Consider the following 10,282-nt stretch of genomic DNA (forward strand, 5'->3'; position numbering starts at 1 on the left):
AAAACAAACTGAAGTTAACACTAACAGGTTCCAGGTATATTTGATTCCAACTGAAGGTCATAAGTTAGTTAACCAGGCATGCTAACATTAGCAGCTTACGTTGAGTACAAAGAACACCATCATACAACTCTTTGGATGCAGTCTCTTACTACAACGCCATGTACAAAGCTTTCCAAACGGAGAACAGAAAAGGAGAAATCCAAACACTGCCTTGTTATGTTTGCTAATCTATGATTGGAAATCAATGTTTGTAGAACTGTTAATTAGAACATGTGAACGTTTTGCAATTGTACACATCCCTGTTGATCGGATACTTAAATATCACAATATTTGTTATGTTATTTGTTATGTCTGATATGATCACTGCAGTTGAACTCATCCGTGGTCTCATTTATTCACTAATGATGCTTTTGTGATCAGATTGAAGCTCACTAATGTTAAAATATTATAGTTAGACCCTTCAAACAGCTCTGCTGTAATCAGCTCAGACTGGATGAACTCTACCTGCTGACAGAGTCAGCTAGTACGACAGGGGAGACTTCAAATCAACACCAGCTGATAAAAACGTGCAAATATTTCCAATCTGCACTGTTCAAACAGTAGAGTAGAAATATTCAGAAGCAGATAAGGTGATAGTCTTTCTAATCGAACTTTCCTCCCAACACTTCACCCACTTGATGACCTTCAACACTTCAACATGAGTTGTGTTTTGAGACGTGTGACAGGCTTTCTCTCGTGTCTTACTTTTCTTGACCTTCTTCTCTTCGTCGCTCTCGCTGGCGCCCAGCAGAGTAAAGATGATACCAGTTTGAGAGTTGAGGCCAACAGCTGACACCACCATCCTGCCTGATCCCTCCATTACATGAGTCCCTAAGGAAAGATTCAAAAAGCTTGGAGTCACAACAAGAACTTGTTTTTTAACAGTCACTGTGTTATTGTCTTTTCTTTATCATTTCATCTGTATAAGCTTTTCTTCAGCTGCATCACTGAATACTTTTTTAACACCCGTTTGCACTTTGTTGTACTATCTTAGCCATAGTTTTTTAATCTTACAGTACATCTTGGTGGTGTATATGTTTCTATGCTGATGACACAAATCTTTATGTGGATTAATCTCCTGATGACACAGGATCAATTATTGCTTCTTTTAGATGTACATTTTAGATATTAGTGCCTGGATGTCACAAACCATTTTACAGCTCAACAAGGATAAACGAGAAATATTAGTTATAGATTAGTTGAGGTTCATTGAGAGAAACCAGGGTTGCCAAATTTAGTACTTTTGGCTTTGATACAGCCGCTTTCAACATGTTGTCCAAATAAATTGTATGCCAAATAATGCACAATATATATAATAATACTCCTTGATTAAAAGTTTATATAAAAAATTGACAATACTTGCTCTGAGACACAAGTGATTTTATACTAACATAAAACATACTAACAGGGTTGATATCTTTATGTGATTTTAAGTATTTATTTTTCTCCAATTGTTTTACTGTTCATATTTGCACTCTTATTAGCTTGCCAGTTGCCTGTAGAGCACCCTGAATTGCACTTATCTGTATGTGAGGTGCAATACAAACATTTGCTTAATTGTCTTGATTGATTTTATCCTGATAGCTGGTTCAGTCTGATATGAATACATTGATTAATTACAAGCTCTGATTCCACATCCTGCTTCAGAGAATTTTCCTTCCAGACAAGAATCAAACAAAAACAGCCAATATATTTGTTTAGGGGTCGTGAATATCATCAGAATCACTTCAAAAAAGAATAATCAGTGTTGGTCTAAGTCATGAGACTGTTAGGCACTCACCGGACAGCAGCATGGGGTCTTTCTCCAGAGACTTGCGGACCTGATCAGACTCTCCGGTGAGAGAACTCTCGTCAATCTTCAGGTCATTGCCTTGGATCAGGATACCATCAGCAGGCAGCAGGTCTCCTGCAGGAACAGAGATCAAAGGGTAAATTTCCATTTCTCAAAACAATTTCAAAAACTGGTTTTTGCTCTTTGCCACAGTCCTCTCATACTCTGATAAAGGCTGAACACCAAAGCATTACATTAACAAAACATTACAGGTTTGATATTTCAGTCTAGTGTCTGTGGTCTCGTACCATATTTGATCTGAGCGATGTCTCCCACCACAATCTCGGCCACAGGGATCTGGATGACCTGGCCTTTGCGGATGACGGTGAACTTTTGTTCCTGCTCGATACGACTCTGCAGCCCACGGAACTGCTTCTCCTTGGACCAATCGTTGAAGGCCGTCACCAGGACCACAATGATGACTGAGAACAAGATAGCGGCACCCTCGATCCACCCAGCCTGGGCCTCGCCCTCGTCCTCGGCGCCACCTGAAACCTGGCCACATGCTGCGAGAAGACAAGGACATGTTGAATTTGAAACACTTTCACCACATAAACATGTGACGTCTAAAAAGGTCAGAGTATCTCTATCAAACAAACTTCTAATAAATTTAATTTTAATACTAAATGCTTCAACATGGACTTTACTTTTAATGTTGTCTTTTTTCTTTTGTATAATCCAGCCTAGGCTAATGTTTTGCCTATTAATTAGTTTAACATCTTTGCTAAGAGACGTAGCCAGGGTTTCATGAATACCGGGGTCAAATCATGTTGCTGATAGAAAAAATTATGAATAAATAAATTAAATATGAATAAATATAAAATAACTATATGAATAAATAAATAAAGGATAAAGAAGAAGAAGTCCAATGTGGGGGATTTAGTGGTATCTAGCAGTCTAGTTGCCGTTTACCAGTGTTGTTGTTTTTGCATAGATTTTTTTCTGAGAAAAAGACTGCCAGAGTCTCTGACTGTACTGACCTTCACTGTCGCCCCCAGGTGGATGGTAGAAGGACAGGCCCAGTGAGATGATGGCAGCGATTTCCAGGATTATAAGTGTGACATCCTGCAGAGCCTCCCACACCAGCTGCAGGAAGGTCTTGGCCTTCTTGGGGGGGATGAAGTTCTGGCCGTACGATGTGTGACGTTTCTCCAAATCAACAGGGTTACCTGACAGACCTGCAGACACGAACACAAGACATTATTAGTCACGTAAATACAGAAAAATAAAAAGGGAATAACTGGAGTGGTTTTGCTTGATAAACAAAAGGTAAAAAAAAGATTTTTGAAAATAATCCACAGCTAATGCTCTTGCTCTTGACGAGAAAGAAAGATCCAAGGCCCTCTGAGTAAAATAAATAATACTCCACAGAGCTGACCCCACCTAAATTTTGCTAGGAGCCTTCTTTAGGGTGTTAAAGTAAAATTCAAACACAAGACATGACAAATGCGTCAAAAGCTAAGAAGAAAGCGTTGCTACAGGGATCACACAGTACAGGCACGTACAGCATATAGATCATTTATAGAGCGTTTATAACTTTATATAGACAATACAATAAACTCAAAATAACATTAAAAATTCAAAGAAAAATAACAGCCATAAAATAAAATAACTCCATTTCACATACTGGATGAGAAGAGAAATAGACTGAGCAGCAACAAGGCAGATGCTTATCTTTATAGCTCTTTTATTTTCCTGGCACAAAAGAGTGAATAAATAACAACAAAAACATCAGTATTGGCCGAGTTGTTATTTTAAACATTGGGATCGGCCCAGAATTTCCCAATTGCTGCATTCCAAGTATTTCACATGTTTTATGCTTTTTTTTGTTTTTTTTAAGTATATATTTTGTGTTTGTGCTTATGCCTTTATTTTGATAGAGATGGCTTGGGTTAGGAAGCAGGAAGGGAGGCAGAGTGAGAGAGAGGGGTATTCGACATGCGCACAAAGGGCACAGGTCTGTGACGTCGAACCTGGGTCGCTGCATATATGGGTCGCCAGCTCTACCGACTGAGCTAACTGGGCGCCCACATGTTTTATGTTTACTCTTGTGGACACTATACAATAAAAACCTTTGGTCTTGTCTCATTATTTTATGATTTGCATAAATTATTATTGAATTTGTTGTCCAATACTGTTTTCAATGTTTCACAATTTCTTTCATTAAAAACCTCAAAGGCTAACTCCTGTCAGAAGATGCACTATAGTTTTGCAACATGACCTACTTTTATTGTCATGAAAGACTGCAGTATTTTTTTCCAGTGCTTATTTAAGTGCAGCAACACAAATCTGTTCCACTCAGAGAAATTATGTATTTTTTGATTCATTATTTCCTCCTTTCTGTCTGGAGATTCAGAAAAAAACACTGACCAAAAGGTCAGACAAATGGTGCGTTCAGGTGCACAGATTGGAAAAATAATTCCCATGATCAGAAGTGAATTATAAACAGCTGAAAGTACCATTTTCCAGGTTAGACTGATCCCTGTATGTTGTACCATTCAGATTTATCCTGTGGACCCTAGTGCGGGTCCCCGACCACAAGGCTGGAAAACACTGGTGTGTATTGTCTGTGGTAGTGATCTAAAGTAGCCTGAACTGACCCGAACCTTCCCTGCTGTAACCACAATCTGCTGCTCCACCAGAGCCAAAATGCTCCACGTCAACACCACCTGATCAGACCGACCCAGTCTGGATCAGCTGGCTCACAGGAAAACACTGAACACCTCCGTTAAACACTAATTTGGAAATCAAGTATCAAAACATACATTCATAAATAAAATATAGACTGATTAATCAATAATTTATCAATAGTCATTAATAAATAAAATGGAATATGTGCTGCTATCCTCGCTCACAAACAGTCTAATTGATTAAACCAGTTAATTAATGACGATGTTTCTTCTCCTGTCTCCTGCAGAAAGATCTCTTACAATGATCTGCTAACTGAAGACCAAACAATATATGTGAGTTATTGATTCCAGAGCTGTGACTGTCATTTTCCAGCAGTGACTCATCTGTAATGGCTCATTCATTCTCCATATAAAGACAATAAAAACAAAGAGATTTCCCAGTCGACCAGGATGCTTACAAGGGGACAGAGCGGGATGGCTCCATCTTAAGAAATCCTTACTGTTGGTTTTTTATTTAAAAATCTGGGTAAAAATCATTTAAAAACACACATTTCAGTTAATTTATTATACTCTATCAATAATGAAGGGTTATCAGCAGGCCGTGTTTATCTTCACTTTCTAATACCGGAGGATTTTCTGAACTGAGCTCATCACCACAGGACCTCATTAACTTTAACTTCAGTAAACAGTGTTTATTTGCAGCAACCTCTGGGTGCACAAGGGTGAGTCTGAATGAAAACTAGTTTTACTCATCTGCTTCTTTTTTAATAAATCTGGGTATTTTTCTGTAAAAACTGAAAATCTGTAACTTCCTCTGCACGGCTGTGTGGGCAATAACATGGCTGCTGTGGATTCTTGGTGGAATTGGGAGATGTGCAGTGGAACGTGATCTGAATGTCAACAGACTGCACTGGCAGGCTTTCTCATGAAGGACTCTGTAAGTCAGCACGGACATGAACTCAGACATGTTTCTGTCTTAATATGTTTTAATAATGGCCTCCTATTCCTTCTCTAATTATTCTCTCCTGACAGACTGAATGAAGAGTTCCCCTCTTCTTCATGACTTCTCTCTTTAGCTGTCTCTCTTTTCTTTGGACGCAGTAATCAGGTAAAACTACCAGATACTAGTTTCTGCCATTTTGAGGTTATTACACAACCACAACAAACACAGTTGTACTAGTTTCCTCTTCGTTCATGTCAGATAACCTTAATTGGATGGCTTTAATGGTGGAATTATTTCACAATTGAATGCTAAATGTGACGTGGTGGTGAGATTGGTGAGAAGATGAAGAGATGTGAATGGATCTTAGATGAGTTGAGATAAAAACAAGATGAGGCGAAGTGGTTTTAGGTGAAATAAGATGAGGTGAGATAAGGTAGCACACAAGATTATGTGAAGATTAGGTGAGAAGAGACTCGGTGAATCGACATGATGCGTTGATTTTGGATGAAATCATATGAGGTAAAATTAAATAAAACAAGTCACCATATGTGAGATAAAATAAGACAAGTGAGACGTAAGAACAGATGAGCTGGAGCCGAGTGAGCTAAAGTGAGGCAATATTAGGTGAAGCAAAATTGAGATTATTTGAGATGAGATCAGATTGGAACAAAGTGAAGTGACCATAGGTAAGGTTAGATAGGAGGAGATAAAGCAATGTCAGGTGATATGTCTAAGATACTGTGAAATGAGGTAAAACCAGATGATATTATGTGATATGAGATGAGCTGAGGCAATTGTAGGTAAGATGTGGTAGAGGAGATGAGATAAACTTTTCTAAATAAAACTTAAACTAGTAAACACATTCCTCAGCCTCCCAACATGTCTCGACTGAGTAGCTTTGAGGTTTATAGCAGAAGCACAAACTGCTTCACGATGAGCTGGTGCACAAACAGAGATTTTAAAAATACACTGGTTGTCAAAGTCATCTTCCGCGATGTTTCATCACGCCGTGGTTTAGTTCAAAGTTTGGTTTCATCATTTTAAAGCCAGTGATTGATGCTGAAAGTTCCTGTCACACTAAAATACAGAAAAACAGAATCACAGAGAACCTGTACTGTCTGTTTGATCGATATGAGTCTGTTTTTTTCTGTGATTGTGACAGTGGGTTTCATCTGGTGCCTGGCGTCGGCCCGTTGTGTTGGTGAACGTCCCCGTGGAGCTGCAGATTAAAGCTCTGAGATGATGTTCCAGTAACAGCAGAGCAGTCTGCTGCACACTCGCCTGTCACAGATGTTTATGAATTTCAGCTTCCAGCAGAAATAGACCTCATTGGTGCAAAAGGAGGTCTCTTCCAATTCACAGCATTATCAGCCACCATGCAGCTACATCCTTTACCACACAGTTTTCACTTTCATTCATTCTCCCTCTGACAGATGAAACTATAGCAACACGTATTAATGTCCAGTCTCATTATTCAGATTTTTTGACGTCCAGAACAAGGACAGAGGACTGCTTCTCTTTCCTCCATGTTGTCAGAACTGCTTTCTGTTTCCTTTATAATCTCTGCTGTTTATGTCTTTATGTCTTTATGTCTTATGTCTTTCACTGCTGTCCCAGAGCTGGACTAACAGTCACTGGCACAAACAGAAACAAGGGATGCTAAGGTCCCGACCGTATCTGACCAATTTTAAGTAGTAAAACCATAAACATAAGTTTTGTATGAACTTTAGTGTTCACACAAACCACGAAGCACACTTAAGAGGCAATGCAACGTCATATAAAATCAATGCAAAGATGCAAGTGGATGCTAACAGTCTACAGTCCAGGGGCCACACATAAACATTATATAACAGAACGAACTGCAGTTTCTTTTCAGTTCAGTCATAAATTCTGTTAGTCAAACATAAATTAAATTTTAAACTTCATTAATTTGCAATTAAGTTTAATCTGCAGCAATTATCCTGAAAATTTAATTTATTTTAAAGGAACTTACAGTCTTGACCACTGATGCTCATGTTTATCTACAAGATTTCAAAGCAAAGACTTTATTGCTGAATGTGTGCGCTCCAGAACCCGACCAGCAGTTCCTGTCAGAGCCGGGTGGGCGTCCCATCTTTCCACGTGATTTTAATCTGGTACACAAAATGGCACATGGTCTTTTGTAGCCCTGATGGAGCCTGCATGGCTATCTCCTGGATGCTTTTCATACCACAGTCACAGATCCATTAATTCATTTTTTACACTCCCCCACAGACACACACAGAATTAGCCTCTCTCAGCCGCCTGCTAAGCTAATGTGCTAACACGTGTACCACACAGAAACTTTTACAAACAACTGTGAATGTGTTTCTAGTGAGAGTCACATACTCTGTGACCACAAGGCCATACCTTCTGTATGATCCTCCTGTGCGTCCTCTGCTGAGACAGAGGGCTCTAACCGAATTTAAGGGTTTAGTTACGCTTTAATTATTAAATTAACTTGTAATGTAATAACATTTGGTTGAACAAAGATCAGTTCACAGAGAAGTGGCGTAGCGGAGAAATTTAAATTCTGCACGAAAACAGAAATGGCTATTTGTTCAATTGTGTCAATAAATAAATACAAGTACATACATTAAATCCTCTTTTTCATATATTTATTATATATTATATTACTGTGTATCTTCATTGTAACTGTCTATAATCTGTTCTGCAACAAACATCTAACCGAACAGAACTGTATGTATGGATGTATGGATGTACGGTATATATGATTTTTATCTTTTGTCTTTCTAGCAAAAAAAGCCCTTTCGTTGCTTAAACATCCACAATATACAGTGTAATAGCATGCAATGGTATGTGGGGACACAATGGTCACGCACATGTATGTACAAACACACACGTACAAATCCTGAAATACTTTGAAAGATCTGGAGGAAAAATTTATATATATTTTTTTTTTTACCAGTTTCATCTCCAGGTAGCTAGAAATTCCATGTGCTAGTCCTCCTGTGACAGCCCAAACAAGGATTATTTTGTATGAAAACATAAAATATTTGAAAGGAATGTCAATATATACTAATATATGTAACTGATGGTAACATTTGAAGGGTGAAGAGATATGTAATTCCAGCTATCTGTCTCATCCCAACTCCGCCTGCTGCTGTAGGCAATATTTTTTAATAATAATAAAACTGAGATTGGTGATTGTTTTATTGTTGTTGTTGTTGAGCAGACAGAAGCATCTTGGTTGATAAAAGAACATCTGATTTGGTGTACCTAACCCTCTGTGGGCTGCAGACCCCCTGCTACCCTAAAGGATGAGTCGATAGTTTTTTTTATTTTAGTTTACAATAAGAGTTGCGACACAGTGAAAAACCTGAGCATTGCATGTCTTGGTTTCTTTCTCCCTCTTGCTGATCGCTCAGAGGAGCATTCAGCTTCAACTGGCAAAGACATGGATGCCCTGAGGCTGTATCGGTGTGTGTGTGTGTGTGTATGTGTGTGTTTGCATGTGAGTGTGTGTGAGTGTTAGTTACAGTGAATGAGACTCGGGTCACGCAGATAATGCTGAATCTCAGATTGGTTGCTGACTTCTCACACCACAGTGCCTGAAAAGATCTGACACGCCAGCAGGCCGAGAAACCTCTGAACCTACATACAGACTACTGTGTGTGTGTGTGTGCGTGTGTGTGTGTGTGTGTGAACTGATTTATTTGTCAGATTTGACTGATTGTGTAGAACATATCTCGGGTACAATGCTTAACCAGTTAGGATGCCAACGTTGGCTTCCTCCCATCTGAAATCTGAGAACTCCTAATGGATCGTCTCCCTGTCCTAATGCAGGATAAAGACAGCAGGAGTGTGCTGGCACTGCTGATGTATGTAAGCGTTGATATAAAATGAACAAAAAGGTAATGGTAATAAGCAGTGTTGGGCAGTGTAGTGAGCTGAGCTACCATTCACACTTCATTAAATGAAGCTTCACTACACTGAAGCGTAACAAGCTAAGCTACAGAAACATGGCTTTTTTTTAACATAACATAGCACCGAACAGATAACACGATCATCTTATTACCATAGAAATATCCACCTGACTCTACATAACGTCTGTGAATGGCAGAAATGTCGCTTTCTTATCTTTGAGCAGTTTTATTTCAGGCCACGGCAGAAAGCTCTGCTGTGCCTACGTCTGGGGAAACGTGGCTCGTGTGGATGCTGTCGCGCTACTTGATTAATAAAAAGAGCAAAGCTACAGAAAAGCTATTTGAGGCTAACACGCTTCCACTTTCTTTACAGAAGTTGGACCATTTGTTCAAAACTTTTTAATCAACATCCTTGGTCTCTTGTTAACTAGTTTATACACAGCGCAGCAGGTGGTGTTCAGGTGTTACAACAGAGACGCTGTGCAGTCGGCCTGTTGTAGCTGGTAGTTTATTGGTTATTAATATTTTCATGTACCACCTGGTAGCTGTGGAAGAACTTCTTGAAATACAATAACCTATGGTTTTGGAATCAATAGACTGAACTATTCATCAATTAATCCAAATAATTAATAGCTAATGAAAATTACAGTTAGAGGTTTGAGGAGGGTTAGTCGTTCTTTGTCCAATCAGTTGCTCTGATTACATGTTCTCTGTAGCTCTAATCTGAGGGACGAATATCTGTATAAGAGAAACAGCACAAAATGTACTGTTTAAATCAGCATAAAAGTGAACATCTGATCATCAGCTGACGACACACTCAGTGACTGCTGAAATCCATTTTTATCTGCTAGTTTGAGTTTCAGTCCTGCATTTCTGTCAGAAGAGACAAACTCTTTTACATGAAGGAATAAAAGTGACACTACGAAGACAAAAA

At 38.9% G+C, this 10,282-nt stretch overlaps 1 protein-coding gene across 3 annotated transcripts in view; it reads right to left on the reverse strand.

Moving 5' to 3' along the window:
• Positions 1–10,282, reverse strand: part of LOC118328193 (plasma membrane calcium-transporting ATPase 1-like) — a 92,681-nt gene that overhangs the window by 43,197 nt on the left and 39,202 nt on the right. For all 3 annotated transcript variants that reach the window (XM_035661805.1, XM_035661807.1, XM_035661806.1), the window contains exons 3-6: positions 2,851–3,048; positions 2,119–2,376; positions 1,820–1,945; positions 745–870 (exon numbers count right to left, since the gene is read on the reverse strand). In XM_035661805.1, the coding sequence (XP_035517698.1) occupies positions 745–870; positions 1,820–1,945; positions 2,119–2,376; positions 2,851–3,048 (708 nt within the window). The remainder of the gene's footprint in view (positions 1–744; positions 871–1,819; positions 1,946–2,118; positions 2,377–2,850; positions 3,049–10,282) is intronic.

This window comes from Morone saxatilis, unplaced genomic scaffold (genome assembly GCF_004916995.1).
Source record: "Morone saxatilis isolate NCDOM2014 unplaced genomic scaffold, NCSU_SB_2.0 Contig18, whole genome shotgun sequence".
NCBI lineage: Eukaryota > Metazoa > Chordata > Actinopteri > Moronidae > Morone > Morone saxatilis.